The 25,709-nt window shown below is 35.7% G+C and overlaps 1 protein-coding gene across 2 annotated transcripts in view; it reads left to right on the plus strand.

Annotated features, from left to right (window-relative positions):
* Nucleotides 1-25,709, plus strand: part of HECTD2 (HECT domain E3 ubiquitin protein ligase 2) — a 74,859-nt gene that overhangs the window by 17,720 nt on the left and 31,430 nt on the right. For both annotated transcript variants that reach the window (XM_044240092.1, XM_044240093.1), the window contains exons 2-6: nucleotides 2,623-2,752; nucleotides 18,918-19,056; nucleotides 19,741-19,843; nucleotides 20,320-20,409; nucleotides 22,210-22,274. In XM_044240092.1, the coding sequence (XP_044096027.1) occupies nucleotides 2,623-2,752; nucleotides 18,918-19,056; nucleotides 19,741-19,843; nucleotides 20,320-20,409; nucleotides 22,210-22,274 (527 nt within the window). The remainder of the gene's footprint in view (nucleotides 1-2,622; nucleotides 2,753-18,917; nucleotides 19,057-19,740; nucleotides 19,844-20,319; nucleotides 20,410-22,209; nucleotides 22,275-25,709) is intronic.

Here is a 25,709-nt window from a genome sequence, read left to right on the forward strand (position 1 = left end):
GGCTTAGTGTTATCTTTTTCTCCCCCATCACCTTTTTAACTCAAACTCCTCACCTCACCCATCTCCCTTCTGCTAACCATCAGTTTGTTCTCTATAGTTAAAAGAGTATTTCTTGGTTTGCTTCTCTCTCCTTTTTGCCTTTGCTCATTTGTTTTGCTTCTAAAATTCCACATATGAGTGAAATCAAATGATGTTTGTCTTTCTCTGACTTATTTCACTTAGGATAATGCTCTTGAGCTCTATCCACATGGTTGAAAATGGCAAGATTTCACACTTTTTGTGGCTGAGTAATATTCCAATGTGTACTTATGCCATGTCTTATTTATCCATTCACCAGTCAGTGGGCATTTGAGCTCTTTCCATAATTTGACTGTAGTAGATAATGCTGCTGTAAACACAAGGGTGTATGTATCCCTTTGAATTAGTATTTTTGTCTTCTTTGGGTAAATACCTAGTAATGTGATTGATGGGTGGAGTAGCTCTAGTCTGAACTTTTTGAGGAGCCTCCATACTGTTTTCCAGAGCGGCTGTAGCAATTTCCATACCCACCAACAGTATAAGAGAGTTCCCCTTTCTCCACATCCTCTCCAACACCTATTGTTTCTTGTGTTGTTGTTGTTAGCCATTCTGACTGGTACAAGGGGATACCTCATTGTAGTTTTGCTTTGCATTTCGTTCATAAGTGGTGTTGAGTATCTTTTCATATGTCCACTGGCCATCTGTATGTCTTCTTTGGAAAAATGTCTGTTCATGTCTTTTGCCCATTTTTAATTGGATTATTCAGTTTTGGGTGTTGACTTTTATAAGTTCTTTATATATTGGGGTACTCACCCTTTATCAGATATGTCATTTGCAGATTTCTTCTCCTATTCCATAGGTTACCTTTTAGTTTTGTTGATTGTTTCCTTTGCTGTGCAGAAGCTTATAATGTTATTGAAGTCCCAGTAGTTTACTTTTGCTTCTGTTTCCCTTGCCTCCTGAGATGTGTTTATTAAGAAGTTGCTGCTGAGGCCAGAGGTTCCTGCCTGTGTTTTCAAGGATCTTTCATCCATTTTGAATTTATTTTTGTGTGTGGTGTAAGAAAGTGGTCCAGTTTCATTCTTCTGCATGTGGCTGTCCAAATTTCCCAACACCATTTGTTGAAGAGACTGTCTTTTTTCCATTGGATATTCTTTCCTGCTTTGTCGCAAGTTAGTTAACCATACAGTTGTGGGTTTATTTCTCGGTTCTTGATTCTGTTCCATTGATCACATTATGTGTCTCTTTTCATGCCAACCCCATACTGTCTTGATCACTACAGGTTTGTAATATAACTTGAAGTCTGTAATTTTGATGCCTCCAGGTTTGCTTTGCTTTTTCAAGATTGCTTTAGGTATTCAAGGTCTTTGGTATTTCCATACAAATTTTAGGATTGTTCTAGCTCTTTAGGAAAAAAAATGCTGTTAATATTTTGGTAGGGATTGCATTAAATATGTCATTTGCTTTGGGTAGTATAGATATTTTAACAGCATTTGTTTTTCCAGTCCATGTGCATAGAATATCTTTCTATTTCTTTGTGTCACCTTCAATTTCTTTCATTGGTGTTTTATAATTTTCAGAGTACAGGCTTTCACCTCTTTGGTTAGGTTTATGCCTAGATAGCTTATTATTTTTGGTGCAATTCTATATGGAATTGATTCCGGATTTTCTCTTTCTGCTGCTTCGTTAGTGGTATATGGAAATGCAACAGATTACTGTACATTGATTTTGTGTCCTGTGACTTTACTGAATCGTTTTTCAGTTCTAGCAGTTTTTTTGTGGAGTCTTTCAGGTTTTTTATGTTTACTATCATGTCATGTGCAAAGAATGAAATTGTTACTTCTTTGCTGATTTGGATGCCTTTTATTTCTTTGTGTTGTGTGACTGCTGTGGCTAGGGCTTCCATTACTATGTTAATAACAGTGGTGAGAGTGCACATTCCTGTCTTCTTCCTGACAATAGAGGAAAAACTCTCCATTTCTCCCCATTTAGGATGATATTAGCTGTGGGTTTTTCACCTATCACCTTTTATTATATTAGCATTATCTCTTTTAATCCTGGTACACCCAAAGTGTAGTCACGGTACATAGAAAGAAATGAGCTCTAAAGGGTTTATCTTTTTACCTGAACTGCTAAAGTTGCATCAAAAGAAAAGAAAACCTTCAATGAATCAACATATGAAATTTCACATGCATGTTAACTATTGAAAATAATATTTGTGGAGCTCATAAAAATAGTGTTACCTAAACACAAATGTAAAAGAGCCATTAACATGAGTGGAGCATGTACAGTGTACGAGGGGCCATGCCAGTTACTTGATACCTATTATCTCAGAGAGATCTCGTAGTAACCCCATAAGGAAGATACTATTTATATCCCTGTTTCCAAACTTTATCAATTTATAGGCATGATACAACTATTTTCATTTTATATTTAAAAAATTTGGTCCTAAAAAAGGTAAGTCAGTGTTATATATTTTATCTGTATATCATGTATCTATCATCAAATTAAAATCTCTGTTTAAGTGTTTATGATTTCTGCAATAAAGTAGTTTAAATATAGCTAGTGGGAATTATACTGCAATGTTAACTTCTCTGTTTTTAGGGTTTGGACAGAGGATCCAAAGGCCAAATTTCCACTTTTAGCAGTTTTATTTCAACTGTTAACCAGAAGAAAGAAGCCGCTGAAAACAGAAGTTCACCTACACATCTTGTTTTCCCTAACATCAAGAATGGTAAAATAATAATGACTATTGAAAGTACACATTATATTTTGGCTGAAAAAGTATTATCAAACTATTAAAAAGTAGTTTTTTGGTAGGTGAAATTAATTAATACAATATGAAAAAGAAATAAGCTGTATAAATATTTACACAAAGGAGCAAAATTGTTATTTTTAGGTGACTGTTACCTAGGGTAAGGTATGAATGACATACAAAGCTTGTGAATAATAGAATTTGATTAGGCAGCCAGACACCTTACAAATATATGAAAATTCAGTAGATTTCCTTTATTTGAAGAATAATCAATTAGAAGACTTGATGGAAAATAATGAAATACTTAGAAATAAACCTAAAAGAAAGTGAGCTAAACCTGTATGAAAACTTTATCAAAAGACTAAAAGGTCATGGGATGGAAAAATATGAAGGTGTCAGGTATACCCAGTTTACTCTCTACATTTAATACATTTTTCAGCAGTTTTGTGTGGGGGGCGGGTAGGATCTTAAGACAATGATGGCCTATGTGATCTATAAGAATCAGTGTCCAAGAAGATGCAAGCAAATGTAATGAGGAAGCCCATTCCTCTGTAGTACATACATTATAAAGCTATTATATTTGCAGTGCTGCCACAAAGACAGCCAAATAGATCAGTAAAAAATGTAGTATATAAGTGGTATTCAATTATTCAAAAATGGAATTAGGATGACTAATTAACCTATTAAAAATAATAACTTGGGATTTTTTTTAAACTACAGAAGTACTAGAAGAAAACACAAGAGGTTGTTTATATATATATAAAAAATCTCTTGGCATGATAATGCCAAAAGCCATAAAACAAAAAATTGACAAGTTTGAGTATATAAGAAAATTTAAAACTTCCATGGGAACTTTTTAAAATCCTAAAGTATAAACATCTACAAATGTCATAGTCTGTGAAAAACATATCCTTGATCATAAAGACTATTAATAAAACAATAAAATGAACATCCCAATGAAGAAAAGGCAAGGGATCTGAGCAGACTAATCAAAAGAGGAAATGTGAGCAATAACTACACATGTGAAAGGTTGCTCGATCTCACTTGTATTTAAAGAAGTAAAAGCTACAATAAGAAGTTAACATTTTCCTCTGCAGTTGCAGAGAATGAAAGGATTTATATCTGTGATGTTGTCTAAGGAATGTGAAAATTGGCACTTTTATGAATGGGTGGCTTGGAGTACTACACCTCTATTAAGAAAAATGTGGTATGTGTATAAAGTGTCTAGAAGTGCCCACAATACACTGTAAAATGAAAAACACAAGTTACATATAATAGGTAGACGATGACTCCAGGTTTTTAAGAGTAGGGAAACATTTTATACTTCTTCAAGCATATAAAGAGGTATGGAAGGATGCCCACCAGTCAGTTTAATGGTTTCCTCAGGAAAGTAGAACTGGCTGTATATTATAAATATGCTTTATTTCTTTATACAACTCTATATTGTTTTGTCACAGGAAATATCCATTACTTGCCTAATTTTAAGTTCTCCTGACCTGTATCAAAAAAAAATCTGTGAAGGTTTAAATGTCCCTATACCCAAACAACACAAAATAGACCTAGAAATGTTTAAGGACATAGTTTTTGGTAAATTGCTTGTGTCCATAGCTGTGTGTGGCGTAAGTTATTCTCACACAGATTTTCATTTGACACTCCATGCTCGTGCTAGACCCATATTCTGCACTTTTGCAGGTCAGTATTTACCTTATTTCATTTATCAACCTTTGCCTTTGATGACTTCTTTCTTCTCTTACTTCTGCACTCACAGTGCACACATGCTTGCACACACACACACACACACACACACATATTCTTTCACCTCAGGCTCACTCCAAGGAGCCACTAGTCAGTCCCCCAACCCACAACAAAACAAAGCAAAGCTGTAATTTCGGTACCATTAAAGAAAGAAAGAAAGTGAGCCTATTTGATGGGGAGAGGAATTGAGAGAAATGATACATATTTTAGACTTGTTAACTGGATAACAACTATAAGTTATATTTGTGTATTATTTGTGTATACATTACCTTATTTGAGCCTTGCAACAATCACATAAAATAGAATAGATACTAGAATTCCTGTTACATTCGTTTTCTATTTATATATAACAAATTACCACAGACCTAATGGTTTAAAAGCAACACCCATTTATTAGCTGATGGCTCTTTAAGTCATAGGTCCTGGTGAGTGTGGCTGGGTTTTCTGCTCGGGGTCTCACAGGGTGTTGGCTGGGCTGGACTCTGTGGGAAGAATCCTCCTCCAAGCCTCTTCAGGTTGCGGGCAATCCCTGCGGACTAGCAGCCGGGGGCTGCTCTCAGCTCCTAAACAGACCATTTACACAGTCTGCCACCTCCTCCCACAGACCTCGCTGAGTGCTGTAGCTTCCTGTTTGAAGGCCAGCAGCAGGAGCCCTCGTGTTGAATCCCTTTCCTGTTTCCAGTCTCTCTGACTTTGTCTTTTGCAGCCAGTGGGAGAAAATTCTGTGCTTCTAAAGGTCTCATGTCGTTAGGTTTTGCCTACTTGATAATCTCCCTATTTTAACCTCAACCAGTTATTTATATCTACACAGTCCCTTTTGTCATGTAATATAATGTAATCCTGACAGAACACCAGAAAGCTGAGACTCATGGGGGCCATTTTAGTTTCTATTTATCACACCATGTTATAAGTATGGAAACAGGCTGAGAGAGGGTAAATTAGTTGGCTGGGGTCACTGTTAAGTGTTAGAACCAAAATCCAGTCCACATTTTGTGACAACAAAACTCTTGTTCCTCTATCTGACAGATAGAGGAAATTCCTGATTGACTTGTTTCTCTTTCCTGATTAATCATATCACATTAATCATACAACTCTAATTACATCATCTTCATACTCCCTAATGCTTCCAAAATTAAATAAAAAATTTTTACCTTGACACTCAAGGACGTTAAAAATATGACAGCTTTTCAATGTTAGCTCCCACTTTTCTCCTACATATAACTACATTTTTGCTATTCTTTTGGATGCTTCATACCTTACCTCAGAGATTTTGCCAGCTTGTTCCCACTGCCTGGAATGCACTCTTCCCTCTTTTCTACCTGACACATCCTTATCTATCCTTCAAAGCTACTTCTTTATTAAACCTTTGCTGATTCTTTCCAACCAGATATAGTTCTTCCCTTCTTTGACTTTCCAGTTAGGTTTTCTTTTGTTATTACCTTTTATCAAGTCACCTGGTCTTATGTATTATTATTTGAATACTATAATCTCAGACAGTTTGTTCCGTGAAGGAATAAAGCCTTTGTAATCCCCTCAGGCTCTAGGCAGTTCCCTTGTCCGGCATAATTCTTAGAAGTATAGTTGACCAGTTAGTTGACTCTTGAATGACATAGGTTTGAACTGCATAAGTCCGCTTATATGCAGATTTTTTTTCAGTAAATACTGTACAGTACAGTGAATGTATTTTCCTTGTGATTTTCTTAACATTTTGTTTTCTCTAGCTTATTATTTTAAGACTTTGTTACATACAACATACAAAATATGTGTTAACCAATAGTTTATGTCATCAGGAAGGCTTCTAGTCAATAGTAGGTTATTAGTAATTAAGTTTTGGGGGAGTCAAAAGTTATATATGGGTTTTCAACTGCATGAGGGGTTGGTGCCCCTGACCCCCCACATTGTTAAAGGGTCAACTCTAGTGCATAGAGTCAAACGAGAGACAACCCAGGACAGAGGAAATAGCTCTCAGAGTGAATGTGCCAAAGCAGTGACAGCAGCCACAACAGCAGCTTCATACAGTGCTTACTCTGCCACTCATGGTTCTGAATGTGGTACATATAGGAAGGGAATTCATTTAGTCCTTCCAGCCACTGAAGGTTGGAATCCTTTTCCTATTTCAAAGGTAAGGAAACTTAAGCCACAGAGAGTTTTAAGTGGCTTGCCCAGAGTGAACTTACCTAGCTAATGAAATGGCAGACATAGAAAAAGGAAGAGAGCCAAGGGTAGTTTGGGATAATACCTTCATTAAAAGAAGAGCTGGTGAAAGAAAAGAAAGTGAGTCCTGAAGGAGGGAAATGAACAACGTTGGGCTGTAACTTAGAAATCCAAGAAAAAGCAGGGCACCTGGGTGTCTCAGTCAGTTAAGCATCCAACTCTTGGTTTCCGGCTCAGGTCATGATCTCATGGGTTGTGAGATCAAGCCCCACGACGAGCCCTGCGTCAGGCTCCAGGTTCAGTGGGGAGTCTACTTGAGCCTCTCTCCCTCTATCTATCCCCCAACTTGCACGCATGCATTCTCTCTCTTTCTCTAAAATAAATAAATCTTTAAAAAAAGGGGGGGGAGACAAATCAAGGGAAAAGAAAATTTAAAGAGGATGATATAGTGTCATTGCTAAATGAGAACAAGAAGAGTAAGCACTGAGACAACAAAGCAAAGGATTTGTTGTTTAATGTGTTTATTGATGACTTTTAAGAGAACGGTTTCAGTAGGATGGTATGAGGAGAATTCAAACTGTGGAAGGTTAAGAGGCAGATTAATAGCAAGGCTATAGGGGCAATGTAGACTGCCCAGATTGAACTGAAGCTTAGCTTGTACTGAAAGAAAAGCAGGGTCTTGCAGAGCAGTGTGGTCAAGGAAAGGATCTCATACAGAGAGAGAGACTAAGACTGCAGTAGGAAAATAGAATAATAAAATGAACTAGTAGAATAGAGAAGAGATATGAGGATAGAACCACAGAAAAATGCAAAGCGTAGGGGTTGGGATGTCAGCACAGCAAGGTTACAAGAGCTCTCATTACTCACACTACAGAATTGAGGGAAGAGAGGAAGTAGGAAGAGGAAATGGAAGTAGAAAACTCAGTTCTTCTTGCCTGCCTTGAATTCACTAATCTCCTTGGAGGGTGTATCAGTTTCTTCCTGCTGCTGTAACATAGAACACACACTTGATAGCTTAAAACAACAGAATTTTTTCCTCTCATGGTTCTGGAGGCTAGAGATCTGAAATGCAGGCATTGGTAGAGTTGGTTCTTTTTGAAGGTTCTCAGAATCTGTTCCATGCCTCTGTCCTAGCCTCTGGTAATTACCAGCAATCCTTGCTGTCCCTTGCCTTGTATATGTGTCTCTCCAATCTTTGCCTCTCCCTTCACATGGCATTTTCTCCTGTATTCTTTCTGTGTCCAAGTTTCCCTTTTTTTGTAAGGATACCAGTCATTGAATTAGGACCTACCCTAATCCAGTATGTCTTCATCTTAATTTGTTTGCCTCTGCAAATTGCCAAATAAGGTCACATTCACAGGTCATAGGAGTTAGGACTTCAAAATATGTTCAAACATATCTATTTCACAGACACAGTTCAGCCCACAACAGTGTTAAGAATCTTAAGAACATTGAAATCACTCCTATGGAGAATGATAGTCAAAAAGAAAGTCATGAATAGCTCTAACTTTTTTTGTTTGGACTCTTTGTTCAGATTCACTAGCTTTTGGTTCCACACTGGTTCCTTTAGTCCATTTTGTCTATACTGAAATCCTGATGTCTGAACCAACTTCTTTGCTCACAACTTACCTGCCTCCTATTAGGTAGATGTGTTGACTCTGAATGAGTCCCCACCACTTGTCTGTTTCCCTCTCATCTGTGCCGGTCTTATGGAATCTAGACTCAGCCCCAACCTGAACTTGGAGTATTTGTATACACCACTCTAGAGGAATAGCCCTCTTAGCAGACTTCTTTTCCTTTATTGGAACTCCTAGTGCTGACTTCTTCTCCTAGCTGTTCTGTCTGGATGTCTGCTGGATTCGGTATGACTTGGAGTTCCTATCTCAGGGCTGCTGCATAAAGAATTCTTTTACTGAATGGGAAGTTAGACTAAGTCTTTCCAATGTAAGCATGTTTATAATTCTTTGATCTTTCGGAAAGCCTCTTTTACTTGCCAGTAAGATTGTTTCCTCAAAGATGCATCATTCTTGGCAGTTATTACAGTTTCCTCCCTCTTCTCTGGTAGCAGGACCTATGCTGGGTATTCTCTAACAGCTTGTCTTCCCATCTGATCTTCAAGTGGTATTAGAGAAGCTGCAAAAGCCCAGCGTGGGTTTACCTAACAGCTGAGGGATGCCTTTCCTCCCTGTAGATCACATGACTAGGTCTGCCTGTCGAGTTGGCTGTCCTTTTGGAGATCAGAGAAGTGTAGGAGTTTTACCTACTACAACAGCTGTTAGGGATGATACATCTTCAGAGAAACAATATAAATGGTAAGTAATGATGGAGGGGGATTAGCACTATGTTCTCTCTTACTCTTTTGTATCTTCTTTCTAAAGTGATTATGCCCCCCGTCAGACTTCTTTAAAACATCTTTAAACAGCCCAGAACAGCTTTAAAAGAGATGAAACAGTTTCTCCCCATCTCTTGTATAATGTCTTTGCACTCTTCGTAATTCAGAAAAGCCTGGACAGGAATTCTGAGGTTTATCTCGAGGGCACTGTTTCTTTCCCAGCTTAGTGCCTTTCATGAGTTTACTCTAAAAGAGCCCTGATAGGACATCGTGAGCCCTGCAGTTTTCTGCCTAATTCTGGAGAAATACATCCCATGATCTTTGCCACTCTGAAATAGCTCATGGAAAAACAAAGTGGTCTTTAGCTCAAATGGGTGATTGGATCAGTGTGTGGTGGTGTCCTATGATTTCTACACAGGTAAAGTACCACAGAGTTTTCACAGTTCCTCCAAGAGCAACTTCAGAGGCAGACAGAGAAACAAGCTGTTAGAAGAAACCCAGCACAGGACTTGCCATCTGGGGAGAGAAAAAGACTTGAAATAGCTGCTTTAAGAATCTTACCCTAAAAAAAAAAAAAAAGAATCTTACCCTAGAAGAATTATCTCCACAGCCTCAAATGACCCCATCTCCAGGTTTCTGTGGAGAATGAACTGATTTTAGAATCTCCAAAATCCTTCTCTGAGTCAGAGTGAGTACCTTAGACTTGACTTTCCTAACTGTGCCAGCAGGAGAAGAATATCTACTGAGAACTTAGAGTACCCTGCTGCATTTATCTGTTCACTTATCTGTCTCTTTACTAGTCTGGAGTAAATTCTTAAGCTTCTGTTTTAAAGAGGGCAAGCGCTCTTCTTTTTATTTTTTTATATTGAAGTTAATTTTTTGAATAGGTAACATTTGTGTGTCTCAAAGAATCAAAACTATAAATAGTATGTTTCAGATGTCTCATTTTTATTTCTTCCCTGCTGTCTTACTATATTCTTTCTTGTGTTTCTTTATCCAGAGGAAAGCAAAAATAAATGTACATACATTCTCATTTCCTATCTCTTCTTAAAGAAAAGGTAACTGCATATACATTGCCCTGCACCTTGTTTTTAGTGTACCCTGAATATTTTTCTATATCAGTACATAAAGGGCTCCCTTATTCTTTTTTATAATTATACGTCACTCATAGGATATATTATAAATTATTTAATAAAGATCCTATTAAAAGAAATGAATTGTGTCCATTCTTTTACTAAACAATGACACAGTGAATGAATCTGTACATAGGTCTTTTTGTGTTTTCTGAGATATTCCTGGAAGTAGGATTGTTGGGTCTGAGAGTAAATGCATCTACATTCTCCTTGAATTTTTAAATCATTTGTGTATCTCCAGGATCCAGCCTCTATGGTAGGTACATAGAATCTTTACTCAGAAAATAGTTTGCTGAATGAGGAAATGTATGGGAGACAGTTTTTCTGGATTTCTGGTCAGTTTTCTCTCCTGGTATGTCAGACCCATCTCTGTAATAAATTCTCCAGTATAAGGCGTCTGTTCCACTAGAGGTAACCTTCTGGAAAAAGGACTTTTGAATATTTTTATAACTAGACCCATAAAAGAACATTTCACCTATGTTTTTGTTACAGTTTTACAAACATAAACATGACTGAACTTAGTAAAAAGTACATCTCCCAAAACTAATGAATATATTACAATATATTTAGCTCTGGTGGCTAAAGTCCTGTGAGTCAGTTTTTTCCCCCTCTTTCTTCCTTTCTCTCTCCCACCTTCTATTTTATTTTTTGCCAAATGTTCAGAAAAGTCGCCCTATAGACAATGAGGTAAACACCACCTGTTATGACTAATCCACTCTGGTCTTCTTGTTTCAGTTGCTGCCACTACCAATGTAGTGAGGCATCCTTCAGTTTGTAGCTCATTTATTTCCTGCCTGGCACCCACACACTGTAAATTATGGTATTAAATAAGAACTGAACATTTGAGTTAATTACCACCAGCAAGTGTCATTGTGACCTTAGACATTACACTTAGCCCTCATGAGCCTTCATTTGCTCATTTATAGAATGAGGAATTGGGGCATTATGTGTTGTAAAATATCCTCTACACCAAAGTTTTATGATTTAAAGTGTTTATTTTCAAACCTATTGATTTTGTTTGATCCTTGTTGAGTTTTGTTTTGACATTTCATAATTTGCCAGGTCCTACTTCCATGTAAATTTAGGATTCAGTTTTGCTACTTGTTTTTATACATGGTAGAAGGTTTGGCATTTTTCGATAGTGGAAAAAACATGGGTGTTGTAACTTATCCGGATGGGTTTGAATCCTGGCTCCATAACTTACGATCCTGGAAAACTTATTTAACCTCTCTGTGCTCATTTTTTCCCTTTGTAAAATAGCATAATAAAGAAGCTGCCTCATGGGGTTGTAAGGATAAATGAAAAAAAGCATTTAAAAACATTCAGTTCCATGCCTTATGAAATTCAGTAAATGTGAGTGATGATATTATAGGCAGCTACGTTGTAGGGAAGGGATTGTGATGAGCAGGAGTTTCTATTACTCTTATTTCATGGGTAACTGCACAAATTTTTAAAAATTTGACACCACATATATGGAATGTAATCAACAGTCATATATGGTTTTAGTAATAATAAATGGAAAGCAGAAGAAGTTGGTGCTAAAATTAAGAAAAAGAACATTATAAGCTCCTGTGAACCCACCCATTTGCATTGCCCTTTCTGTCCAGAGGTATCTCCTATTCCTTTGATTTTTAAAAAATAATAATTTTGTTATCTTTATACATTCCTATAAACAATATGCTGCTTAAATTATATGTGTAATTATATACACACACATACTGCCTGGTTTTGAAAAACAGAATGGCAAGCACAAACCTTGGATGTGTAAGGGACAGTGCCACAATTAGGTGAAAAGATGGTCTGAACAGAGTCTCTGAATTCAGATCTGCCTTCAGCTTTCGCAGGAATGTGAGTTCTTCCTGGGGAAGTCAGTGAGCCAAGGTCATGAGTGAGTCCTGGGAAACAAAGGACAACTATTGGCATATCTGACAGAGCTGTGATTTGTTGGACTATATATGCATTAGATGTCTGGCAGAAATATGACTCTGCAGCTGTCAGGAGTAGCCCAGGGTAAAGCAGTGAGGTGAACTAAGCTGATTCAGATAGCACAGCAAGAAATGGAGAACATTCATCACCCCACTGGCTAGACAAGCCGAAGTATGGAGAACAGTCTGGGCTGGGCTCACCTGTTCCTTCTAACTTCAGTTAAAAAAGAAGGGTAGAAAGGTAGTCAGGATCTTGGTGACGGCAGGCATCAAAATTACTCACTCTTAGGCTTCTGTTCTAGTGTGTGCAGAGTATTGCCCTCACCTTCCTGTCCTTTGTATAAGGTATCTGTCTCTCTGGAAGCTTGTAGAACCATCTCTTTGACTCAGACCTTCTGAAATTGTACAGAGCGGTGCTTGGTGTGGGTCTAGTTTCCACCCTTTTGCTACATGTTTCATAGGCCCTTTTCATCTAGGAATTCATGTCCTTGAATTTCAAGGAATTTCCTAGAAACTTTTTATTGATGGTTTCCTCCCATCTGTTTCTTTTATCCTTTCTTTCTGAATCTCCTATTATTCAAAAGCCAGACCTTCTGAATGTCTAGTTTTCTTTTTTTCTTTTTTTTTTAAGATTTATTTATTTATTTATTTGACAGAGATCACAAGTAGGCAGACAGGCAGGCAGAGAGGGAAGGGGGAAGCAGGCTCCCCGCTGAGCAGAGAGCCGGATGCGGGGCTCCATCCCAGGACCCTGAGATCATGACCTGAGCTGAAGGCAGAGGCTTTAACCCACTGAGCCACCCAGGCGCCCCTGAATGTCTAGTTTTCTTATTTTTTTTTCACTTTTGCTTTCCCTTTCATTGTCCTTTTGCTATATATTTTTGGGCATTTCCTCGAAACCCTTCTATTAAGTATTTTGTTTCTGCTAATATGGTTTTAATGAACAAGAATTCTTTTTTCCCCTCTCTGAATATCTCTTTATTGATAGAACCCTCTTATTTCCTGGCTGTACTATCTTTTATCCCTCTAACTAAATTAGTGATGGGTTTTATTTTTATGTATGTATGCATGTATTTTAGACTTGAGGGTTTTGGGGGTATTGTTGTTGTTTTATGCTTATCATGCTGTAAATTCATAGGGAATGGGTTCCAGCAGCTCAGGCTCCTTTCCACTGGTTCTTACAAAATGTTCTTTGCTGAGAGGAACAGTCTGGCACTTCAGTTGGACCCAAGTACCTTTCTTTCGGCGTCCTTCTCTCTCTGATCATTTTCCTTCATGAGCTTCAAGAAGCTATATCAGCTCTTTGAGTGCTTAATATGCTCAATATATACATTAATTCTCTTGGCAAGAATCTTGCCTTTAACTTGGTTCTTTACAACAATGCCAACAGCAAGCTGGGTAACACTGTAGACTCTCCCAGTTTTGCCATCATAACATCTGTGGGGCATTCCTTTTTGAACAGTGCCCGTTTCCTTGATGGCAACAATATCATCTTTTTTGTAGATTGGCATTTATGTGGCCAAAGGAACACCTGCCTATTTTCTAAAAGGCCCAGAGAACATACAGTGGGTGCCTTTCCCCTTCCCCTATGAGTTGATGATTTTGGCAAATTACTGGAAGATGGTATTTTCACTGAAATGCTAGTGATAGGTTTTTACATTTTTTTCCCCTTTCCTGCATGATTTCTGACTCTTCCAGGCTGCTCTTGTTTATTTGCTTTGGTTTCCACAAAATTGGAATCCCTTGAAGTCTTGTTCATTCATACGCTGGTGATTGATGCTGGCTTGAGGCTTGGACTTTAAATAGGTTCTAGCTGGAACACCTGCTCCTGGCCTTTTCATGGACTGCTTGGCTTCCTCACAGCATGATGACTGGATTCCAAGGCCGAGCACCCCAAAAAGAGACACCCAAGCAAAAGTTGTATTGCCTTTTGTGACCTAATCCTATAACATCACTCTGTCACAATTTTTCATTAGTGGGGATCCACTAGGGCTGGCCCGTATTCCAAAGGAGAATAATTAGACTCCATCTTTTCATGAAGGAATATAAAAGAATTTATGGACTTATTTTAAAACAACCGCATCATGTGAATGTAAAATTCTGAAAGAGAATCCAGATCTTTTGACTCTTATTTTAGAACTTTCTCTTCTATCCTGTTGTAGGACAGGAAGTCATAACTAAAATCAGGTGTTTCGATGACATACGCATGGTGAGCTTCCATGCTGCTTCAATTTCTTGATTAGACCTCCCCATATAGTTCACTCTTGGAATTTTTTTTTAACTTTTTGTTTGGTTTTTAAGTCCTATCCATTTTGTTCTTAAATAGTTGTAGAGATGGAAGTTAGAAATTATTAAACTAGTGATTTTCAAGCCTATTTTTATTTTTTATTTTCATAGCAAAATACTTTTTTGAATAGTAAATTTTTTTTCTTAGAGTGTCATTATATTAAGCAGAGAAAACTGAGCTTCTTTGAGTAAACCCGTCCACCAGCACCAGTCCCATGAGGTGGCCCTTGAAATTCTTTGGAACTTCGGGAACAACTGACTAAGGTTACCTCTTTTATTTTAGAATGTCAAAATTGAGGTTTAAGGAGTTTCAGTGACATGTCTAAAGTTATGAATGTTAGTAACTGAGCCAACAACAGGAACCAACTATAAGACCAAGCTCCCTAGGTCCAAGGCTGGTGCTTTTTGTTGTTGTTGTTGTTGTTGTTACCTATCTGTTATTTACTTAATTACAAATTACTCATGATGAAGCTTAGAGTAGAGCATTTGGCAACAGTGTATCACCAGCAGCAAACCTTTTAAAACAGTAATTCCTTTCCAGCAGTAGAGGGACAAGGAATAGGCCCAGGGTCCTCCCACTGAACACCCAACCTCCACAGAGACTCCTGTTTACCTTTGATGCTGTCACTGCCATCTGTGCTAGATAGCCAGGAACAACCTTCAGTGTCCTAATCATGCGGCCTATTTAAAATGTCAGTCTTAATTTTGGTGGCTACAGTTGTGGAAAACCACATATTACTAGTTTCCAACCAGAGTCAGCTTATGATAGCTTCTTGAAAACAATGAGTAAGCTGGCAGATTTGGCTGATAATCTCACACCATTCTACATAGTTGTATTATGATCTTCACAGTTTTTTTCAATGTACTTCCAGCCCCCACCAGAACCCTTATTCTTCTTGCACTAGTTTCAAGTGCAAGTTTTACTTAATGTTTCTAAGCAACCAACTAAAATTGGCAGCACTATATTAAAAGCAAGGGAAACTGATTACTGCTTATCAGTTTAGCACAGTGTTCCCAAGTATTGGCTGAATGAAACCAAAATGACAGGTTTTCACTGGTAAATATATTTTGGCTTTTTTCAGTATATTTATGGTATTCTATATTACAGAAAAACCTGCATGTGATAGAACAAAGAATTGACTATTTATAATATCCATTTGCGATTTAATTAATCTCTCATCACCACATTTATTGATTTTCTCTTTTGAATTAGATTTTAATAACCATCTGTGAGAACAGACTGAAAGTCTGTCTCTGGAAACAATGCCTTGATATTTAGGGACATGAGAGCAGCTGTGAGCTGTTGTTCTTCCTTTCTTAATAGCTGAATGTCACATCCTGTAGTTTGGCTTTCATTCACTAATGTAAGCAAAGGATCTGCCTTTCTTTCTGACTCAAGTTCCATTTACATAGTATGTTAACATTCTGTGTTACTTTTCAGTCCCAAGTTACCTTGTGATCTAAAAATAAATCCTTTCTGGGCCTCTGGTTCTAATCTCACCCTATAATCCTCTTGGCCTTAGCATTACTATTTCTCTTACATAAGATCTTCCCACTCTCAGGCTTTGCCAAAATCCAGTTCTACTAACTAAAATTCACTCTTCTTCCACCTCAGCATGGTATTAATAAAAATGAGTGGGTATAAAAATGTGTATATATGCTCTGTGAGTGAATAAGTTAATTTATATTTGAATGAGTCTGTGTGTATCTAATAGTGGGTGTTTATAGCCAGGTTGGGAAAGGTGTGTGGGAAGGGATAGGAAAGGGTAAGCCTGGTGAAGAGGAAGAGAGACTGTAGAGGAGCCTCAAGACAATAGTAACAGGGCTACTGTTGGAGACAGGAGACTATCATCTGCTGCTTTGCTGCTGAGATGCCCATTTCTTTAAAGATTTCCAAACATAATAAGAAACCATATGTAGAGACATCTAATTTTACTTGCTAATGAATGGAACCTCTGTCCAATAGGTAATTAAAGTAAAAATGACTAGAAATGGGATATTTCCATCTTTAATTAAAGGGTGTAAAAATCAGTTATAGCAGTGAATTAAAGAAATTTAATGTTTTATACTTTCAGCACCATTGTCCTCTCCTAATACTAAACAGTGTTTCTCAGTGTGACCCTCAGACTGGCAACATCAACATCATCTGGTAACATGTTAGATATACAGATTGTTGGGCCCCACCACAGACCTACTGAATCACAAACTTTGGGGATAGGCCTAGTAATCTGTGTTTTAACAAGCTCTACAGGTGCTTCTGATATACAGTAAAGTTCAAAAATCATTGCTGTTAATTATAAGAAATTGGCATCTCTGTAGGATCTTCTAATATGAAAGATAATTTACTGTAAAATATACCCTAACACTAATGAAATTTATCTTAGTTTATTGAAGTTAGTGATAGTTTGATGGGGAGAGTGGATGAGGAAGAAAAGACCTTATAGCTATGTTCCTACTTTGATGATTGATATAGTTAAGTTTGCTTAGTGAAAATCCTGATTACATAAGAGTAGAATTAAATTCTATGTATGTACATTTGACATTGTAGAATTTAGAATATATAAAATATTCACCTATTCTATTGGTTTGGAAGTATTAATAATTGAGAAAATACAATGGCCAAATAAAATGCCTAGTGGATAGGCTCAACAGCAGAATGAGGAGACAGAAATAAATGAGCTGAAATTTGGAGCACCTGGGTGGCTCAGTTGTTATGCGGCTGCCTTCAGGTCTGTTCATGATCCCAGGGTCCTGGGAGGGAGCCCCACATTGGTCTCCCTGCTCAGCAGGAATCCTGCTACTCCCTCTCCCACTCCCCCTGCTTGTGTTCCCTCTCTCTCGATGTGTCTCTCTCTGTCAAATAAATTAATAAAATCTTCGAAATTTTTTTTTTAAAAATGAGCTGGAATGTAGTACAATAGAAATTACCCAGTTTGAGCAATAGACAGAAAATAGACTCAAAAGAAAACTTGAATTATCTCAGAGACCTGTGGGACTGTAACAAAAGAGGTTACGTTGTCATTGTGTCTTGGAAAGACAGGAGAAAGAGGGTAGGCTGAAAAAGTACTCAGAAATGACTGAAAGCTTCCTGTATTTAGCAAGAGACATAAATCTACAGGTTCAAGAAACTGAGCAAACCACATACAGGATAAACCCAGAGAAATATATATCAAGACATATGATAATTAAACCTCTGAAAACCAGCCAGAGAAATACAATACCTTACCTTATAGAATAAAATAATCATAAACCGAGAACTGTGAAGAGATACAAAAGGTACAATTTCTATACTTCACTCCAACTGATAAAATGATAACACCAGTAGACTATGATAAGTTATGTGTATATATTTAGAGCAACTTTTCAGAAACACCACAGATGAATCAAAATGGAATTCTAAAAATGTTCAAGTAACTCAGAAGAAGATAGGAAAAATTAAAAAATAGAAAACAAAAAATAAAATGACAATCTTAATCCCTAATGGATCAATAATTACATTAAATATAAATGGTCTGAAATATATCAATTAAAAAAGATTGGCAGGGTAGATTAAAAAATGACCTAACTATATACTATCTACAAGAAACTCAAATTTAACAGTATAGGTAGATTGAAAGTAAAACAATGGGAAAAGATACATAGTAGTGGCTATTATTAATATCAGATAAAGTAGACTTAAAGAAATTACTGGAAAGAGAAACAGGGACATTATATAGTGAAAAAAATTGGAGTTGCAAGGGAATAATTAGAAATATTTTTTAAAATTTTAGAAATAAAACAGAAGGAGCACAAAAGCAAACGTACATACTGAATAATGACTCAAAAGAACTAGAAGATGAAAAGAAGGAAATGTTTAACATTTTAGAAGAAATGAAAAAGGAGCTAAAAATTTGAGAGAAATTGAAATTGAAATAGGCAGGGTCTAACATCTGGGTAACTGGAGCAAGGAAGGACTTGGTAAGAGTCTATTCCTCAACTGGTTAATGGTTACAGAGGTCTTTATCTTATAATAATTCATTAAGCCATATATTCCTTTTATAAGATTTTTCTGTATTTGTTTTGTTTTATAGTTAAAAGATTATGAAATGCAACAAAAAGGCAGTGAACTGGCAAATATTTGCAAAAAGGGAAAAAATAGAAAAATTTCATGAATAATTTTTAAAAACTAAAACTATAATAAATTACAGAGGATGTAAATAAACAGTTTGCATATATTCAGAAAGGTAATAAACACTAAAAACTTTGAGTCTCTCTGAAATACTTCCTGGAAGACAACTATCAGGAAAGAAAGAAAAGAAAGAAACTTTATATTACATCTGTGGATAACTTATAATTTAAGATACAGCCCAATATATGTTGTGGGTGAAGTTGGGGTTAGAAGGGGCTGGTGGCAATAGAGCCTTCAGTCCGTGCCATTTACTGTGGTAGGTTTTCTGTTGTATGATTTCAAGGTGAATGCAATACAAAATAACTCCCTTGTTTTCTCTTCATGTTGAGTAAGCCTGACATTTTAAAATTTTTACTATTAATTATATTGAATGCTTTTTTATACTTCACAGTGAGAGACCTACCACCGATTTGCCTTGATGTTAGACAAAAACAGCGTGTTTCTATAGATGCATTACCACCTGAAATGAAGGCCCCAGTTCTTCCAGAATCTGTCCTTCCTAACCAGCCCAAAACTATGAAAGACTTCCAGTAAGTTTCAGCTCACTGTTATGGGAAGACATACAGTTATCTGCATGCCAGTACTCTATAATATTTTTGTGTGAGAAAGTGATTGAACTTGTGGCTCTTTATAAGGCATTGGTCAAGAGTGAAGACCTAAGACTAGATGTCTCAAGTTCAAGGTGAAAACAAATGTATAAATAACAGGTAAGGGGTGGATAATGTTGCAGCAAAAGAAGCACTAAATAAGAGAATATGAATTAAAACAGACAAAAGGAGATAAAGATGGTGATAAAATAATAAAATGTTTCCCTTTTTAAAAATATGATTTCCTCTACTATGTGACACATAAATCATTAAAGATATGTCACTACTGAAAATGAATACTTGAAGGACTAAGTGTTAATGAGAAAGTAGAGACAGAGAATGTAAAAATCTCTCAAATTTGGCTAGTAAGGGAAAGAAAATGTTAATTGTAAGGAGCATGTCAAGAATGACTTTTTTAAAAAGCAGGCAAATGGAAAGCTGAATTAATATCGTGATCCATTTAAGAATTATAGGTTCATAAACTATATTTCTATTAACTGGAACATATTGTATTCAGCTTCAGTATTTCAAATTACATGTTTGGTGACATTTATTTTTAAAGAAGTAATGCTATTTTATCTGAATAATATTTCTACTTGCTACAATTAACGTTTGTTTTCATTTTAGGGAAGATATAGAAAAAGTTAAGTCATCGGGAGATTGGAAAGCAGTACATGATTTTTATCTAGCAACATTTGATTCTTTCCCAGAACTAAATGCTGCATTTAAGGTAAGAACACATAAAACATATTTTTCACTATTAGTTTTAAATTTTCCTAAAAGAATACAATAACTTAGCTCTTTTTCTACATGTTATTGACTTAAGTAGCTGTTTAAACATATATATATTAATTTCAGAAAGTATACATATCACAAATAAGTGTTACTTAGGTAACACTTAAAGTGTTTGCATTTGAAGATTGTTTGCATTTGTACTAATGATGATGTTTGACTCCTTTCAGTTTTAAAAACAAAGTGATTATTCTGGCTAGTTGAACATGATAATAAAAATAAATAAATACAAAAAACAGTGTGATTAAAATAATTCTTATACATTCATTTTTATTTCTACCAACTTTGCCCAAAAGTTCTTTTTCATCACCCTACTAAAAATATTAGAAATTATGAAAGAATAGTTATGGTTCAAAATTACTAAGAACAGTCTTTTAATGTTATATACACTTAAATCATTAACTGAATTTGCAGAAAGATGCCACCGCCTCCTTTAATACCATTGAAGATTCTGGGATTAATGCTAAATTTGTGAATGCTGTATATGATGCCTTACTTAATACTGTAAGTATTAATAATGAACAGATGGAAACAGTATAATTCTTTGATTCTTTTGTATTTCAAAAGCAGCCACACAAATATTGTAATAATCAGCTTATAATTACATAATTGTATAGTAAATTTAATTGGAATTCTCAGAAAGTTAGATTTTTTTTAATTAAATGAGAATTAAGCATAAAATATTTTTTGTCCAGTCCTTTAGGATGGCTCACTGAAATAAAATCATGCTTCACTTAGGCAGCAGAGGGAGAGAAATTATTTGATTGTTTTGGCATTGTGCTGAATCTATAGTGGTTCTCAAATTTTTACTATGTATCAGAATCACAGGAAGGGCTTCTTAGAATACAGAGTTTCAGATTCAGTAGGTCTGGGGTAGAGCCCAAGCATTTGTGTTTCTAACAAGTGTCCAGGGACCACATTTTGAGAACCACTAGTGCTATAGATGAATTTGTGAGGAGTTGACTTTTTTTTTTTAATTCATAAGCATGGTATATCCCTCCAATTACTTAGATCTTCTTTAGTTTTTCTTGGTGATACTTAGTAGTTTTCTGGATAAATGTCTTACACATATCTTGTTACATTTAGTACTAGTACTTGATTTTTTGATGCTATTGTGGTTTTCATTTTCTAATTACTAGTATATAGAAATACTCTCATATATTTATCTTTATTTACCCTGCCAAATTCACCCATTAATTCTAATAGTGCATCAATAGATTTATTTGGATTTTCTATATAGACAGTCCTGTCGTTTGTGAAAAATGAGACTTTTCACCTCTTCGGTCCTTTTATCTTGCATGTATGGATGGATAGATGTAAGTATTTGCCTTATTGCTCAGGCTAGGACCTCTTGTAAAATTCTAAATAAAAGGAGAAATAGCAAATATCTTTGTCTTTTTCCTAATCTCGGTACTTTACTCTTAAATACATGAAAAGGTACCTAATAATAATTGTCATGAGAGAAATGTAAGTAACATTACACATCTGTTCAAAAGGAGTAAAAAGTTTTTAAGTACTGAATTGGCAATATTGTGGAGCAACTGGAACTTTCATACCCTAATGAGGTAAGTATAAACTAGTACAACTGCTTTGGAAAATTGCTGGCATTATTTACTAATACTAAGCATATACATATACTGTGACCCAAAATGTTCCACTCCTAGGACATTTGTCTGACGTCTTTTGACTTGGAATGATGTCAGTGTTTTATAGACACTAAAAAATTAAATCTACAACATAAGGGGAAAACTCTCTAAAATGGAAATAAGATTTTTTTTAAGTAATTGAATTGTTAAACTATATAGGAATGTTACTTTATATCCTTTCCAAATCCAGTAATGAATTTCATTGTACTTAATGTACTTAATTTCATTGTACTTAATAATGAATTATGGATCTACCTGCTAATTATAACTTGTTAAAGTAGTAATAAGTATATTTAATATATGCAGTCATTTTATATTGTTAAACATGCTACTCTCTGACGTGTGTTCATGATTTTATCCTGCCAATCCAGGGAAAGGAAATTTTTTTCAGTTATATAAAACTGATGGTGGTCATCAAAGGGCCACCATATAAGTTTGTGTGGTTTGTATGCACGGCGCATTCCGGGGGCATTCTAATTGTAATCTTTGTCATTGGTGCTCTAGCCCTCTCAGATGTGAAAATGATACCACCATAAGTGGCAGTCCTCAGTCAGCGAGTCTGATTTCACTATTGAAACACATCTATAAATATAATTAACATATAAAAGTGACCTAAGCACCTAATCCTAATTATTTTATGGTTTTCTTTTCCCTATAGCCTCAAGACATTCAGAAGACAGTATTGAAGGGAATCATTAACAGCCTATTACAAGAATGGAAAGGGTAATTTTAACTAATATTTAGCTAATCAATATAGATATTAATTTCTACATCCCATACATCTTTAATATATGCGTGCATTTTACTCTCAGAAAAGATCTTAGTTGTTTTAAAAACAGAGATCTGAAATTATAAAATATTCATGGCAAAAAAAAAAAAGCACTTATGACAAAGCTTTTTAATGAGATTTCTGACTTCTCAGGAGGGTCTATATGTAGGCCTCACAGGATCTGTGAATCCTTTAAAATTATATATAAGTTGTTATGTACAGATATATGTATGTTATAAAAATGGGATGGGTAGTTACATTAGTAACCTAGAATTAAATCTATGGACATTAAATTTAGCTTTGGATTTCTTGGTAGCTAGAGCAAAATCTTTCTTCTTTCTAATATAAGGAAATGTAAGTTTGGCTACTGAAATATTTTTTTCCTGGAACTAAATCTTGAATCATTATATAAGGAATGACGGCAATGTAACTGATAATATTAGAATATCCCTGGATATGCAGAATACAACAATATACTTTGAAAAGTCCATATTATCTAAATTGGTATTATTTAAGTAGCGTATAACTTAAATAATAGCTTCTACTAAAGCCAAAGGAATAACATTAAATTATAATTCAAATGTTTATATTAAGCCCCATTTAAAAATAATATCAAAATTATTAAATGTTAGGGGATACCTGGGTGGCTCTGGCAGTTGAGCATCTGACTCTTGGTTTCGGCGCAGTTCATGGGATCCAGCCCCACACTGGGCTCCATACCAGTGAGGATCTCCTTGAGATTCTCTCCCTCTGCCCACCTCCCATTCATGCGTGCACTCTCTCAAATAAATAAATAAATAAATCTTTAAAAAAATTATTAAATGTTAAACATACCCCATATTTTTAAATAACATTGCTCTGATTTTTAAAGAAATTCATGGTTATTACAGAAAACCTAGAAAAGTCACTGCTAGTATTATAAAAAAAAAGTAAACATGTTAACGTTTTGCCATCTTTATTTTTCTGGTCATCTTTTTGAAACAACTGAAATCATACTGTATAGTTTGATATGATTTTTAACAGTATTTTTCCTAATTTGTCATTACAGTAATGAATTTGCATTTTCCTTAAATTGTGTGATTTTGGTTGAACCCATAGTTCACTGAAAATGAAGAGAGATTTAGAGTGTGGGAGAGCTCCTGAGAGGAGGAAGCCCAATGGCCTAACCCCGCCCGGGTCTGAGTCCACTCCCATAAGCACAAGAGTCCATAAGAGTCCACTCTCACCGCTTTCCAACCGTGCCCCTCAGAAGTGTGCCTGAGACAGATTAAATGATAGTTCAGTGTGATTTATCTATCAAAGGAGCATGTGGTCTTTACCCAAAAATCTTGTTTTATTTTGGATTTTTTTATAACAACAACGAGATCTAAAGTTTACTGTTCATTATTAAGGGCTAGGCTCCTTTCTAACAATCTTCTGTGTATTTCTCATTGAATCTTCACTGCAATTTTATGAAATATGTAATATGATTATTTTCATTTCACAATGAAGGAAACAATTTACAGAATAGTTAAAGAAATTGCCCCAATTAACACAGTAAGTGCCTGAGTCAGGATTAGAACCTAAGCAGTCTGGCGAACAGCCTGTGATCTCAACCACAACAACTTCAATACCCAGAGCTATGTGCTACATTAAAATAGTAGTGCATGGGACAAGAACTTGGAAATTGTTATAGTATTGCTATAAAATGGAAAAAATAGGGCTCGCCTATCACCAGGAATTTTAATATTTATGAATTGCCTTGAGTTTTACAGTATTTTCAAATTGGGGCACCTGGATGGCTCAGATGGTTAGTGTCTGCCTTTGGCTCAGATCATGATCTCTGGGTCCTGGGACAGAGCCCCATGTTAGGTTCTCTGCTCAGTAGGGAGCCTTCTTCTCCCTCTCCCTCTGCCTCTCCCCCTGCTTGTTCTCTCTCTCTATGTCCCTATCTCTCTCTCTCATAAATAAAATCTTGAAAATAAATAAATAAAAGTATTTTCAAATATAATTTCTGAAACATAACAGTAGTCCCATTTAGAAAATGGTCTGACAATTATGTAGAAATTATAGACAGAAATAATTTAGATTTGATTTAAACCTGAACAGTTTAAATCATTATTTGATCAAGATAATTCTTCCACAAAGAAATGTTACTAAATATTTTTATATATGTGTGTATACAAATGTCAAATTTTAACACATGTTATCTATATTTCAGACTATGTAGCTTTGCATTTTGTAAAGGTCATTTTGTACATTTGGGGCAGTGGTTTATGTTTTCAGATTTATTTTGTAACTATAACAGAAAAATAAGTAATCATTTGGTCATTTTATTTTCTTAAAGGAAGTAAGGAGATACTGGGAGGTGAACCTTTTTTTCCCCAGCATTTAATTTTTAAAAATTTCAAGCCATAGAAAAGTTAATGAGAACTCATATACCTTTCACCGAGATTCACCAGTTGTTAATTTTATGCGACATTTGCTTTTTGCTTTTTCTCCCTGTGGGTGTGAGTGTGTGCATAATTATTTCTTTTAGTAAATGGAAGACATCATGACACTTAACCTCGAATTGCTTCAGCATATATTTCTCAATAATCTATTCCTACATAACCATAACACGGTATCACACCAGACAAATTTAATGTTTTTTCTTATAGTACTCTCTAAAATGCAGTCCACATTTAAATTAAATTACCCCAGTTATCTCAAACGTGTTCTTTAGGGGGCGCCTGAGTGGCTCAGTGGGTTAAAGCCTCTGCCTTTGGCTCAGATCATGATCCCAGGGTCCTGGGATCGAGCCCCGTGTGGGCTCTCTGCTCCGCACGGAGCCTGCTTCCTCCCCTCTCTGCCTGCCTCTCTGCCTACTTGTGATCTCTCACTGTCTGTCAAATAAATAAAATCTTTAAAAAAAAAAGTGTTCTTTAATATCTGGGTTTTGGACACAGTCAAGGATCATGAATTGAATCTGGTAATCATATAGGTGAACCACTATTAATTCAAGAAGTTACTTCAGGGTATTTGTGAGAGTCCATTCAATAGATCCTGAGAGGGCAAGAAAGAAACACTCAATCAGCTTCGGGAATAACAAAAACTCTTGGTCAAATCTGACAATGTGAAAATCCAGATTTATATGGGGAAAAAATTACAAATCAGTTACTTCTCAAAGGTATTCAAATATGAATTTAATTTCAAATTTAGACACATACCAGATGCATTTACCTTGTGATTTGATTTGCAGACATTTCTGTATCATTTCAGAAATAAATACAAGCATATTTTCTTTCTTTAGTGCATCAGTATTTTTAATTGAGAAACAGCTATCCTTTATTAAAACAAAAATGTAAGTATTCTAAAATTGTTGTTTTTTTTAAAGATTTTATGTATTTATTTGATTAACAGAGATTATA

Source organism: Neovison vison, chromosome 2 (assembly GCF_020171115.1).
Source record: "Neovison vison isolate M4711 chromosome 2, ASM_NN_V1, whole genome shotgun sequence".
Classification (NCBI taxonomy): domain Eukaryota; kingdom Metazoa; phylum Chordata; class Mammalia; order Carnivora; family Mustelidae; genus Neogale; species Neogale vison.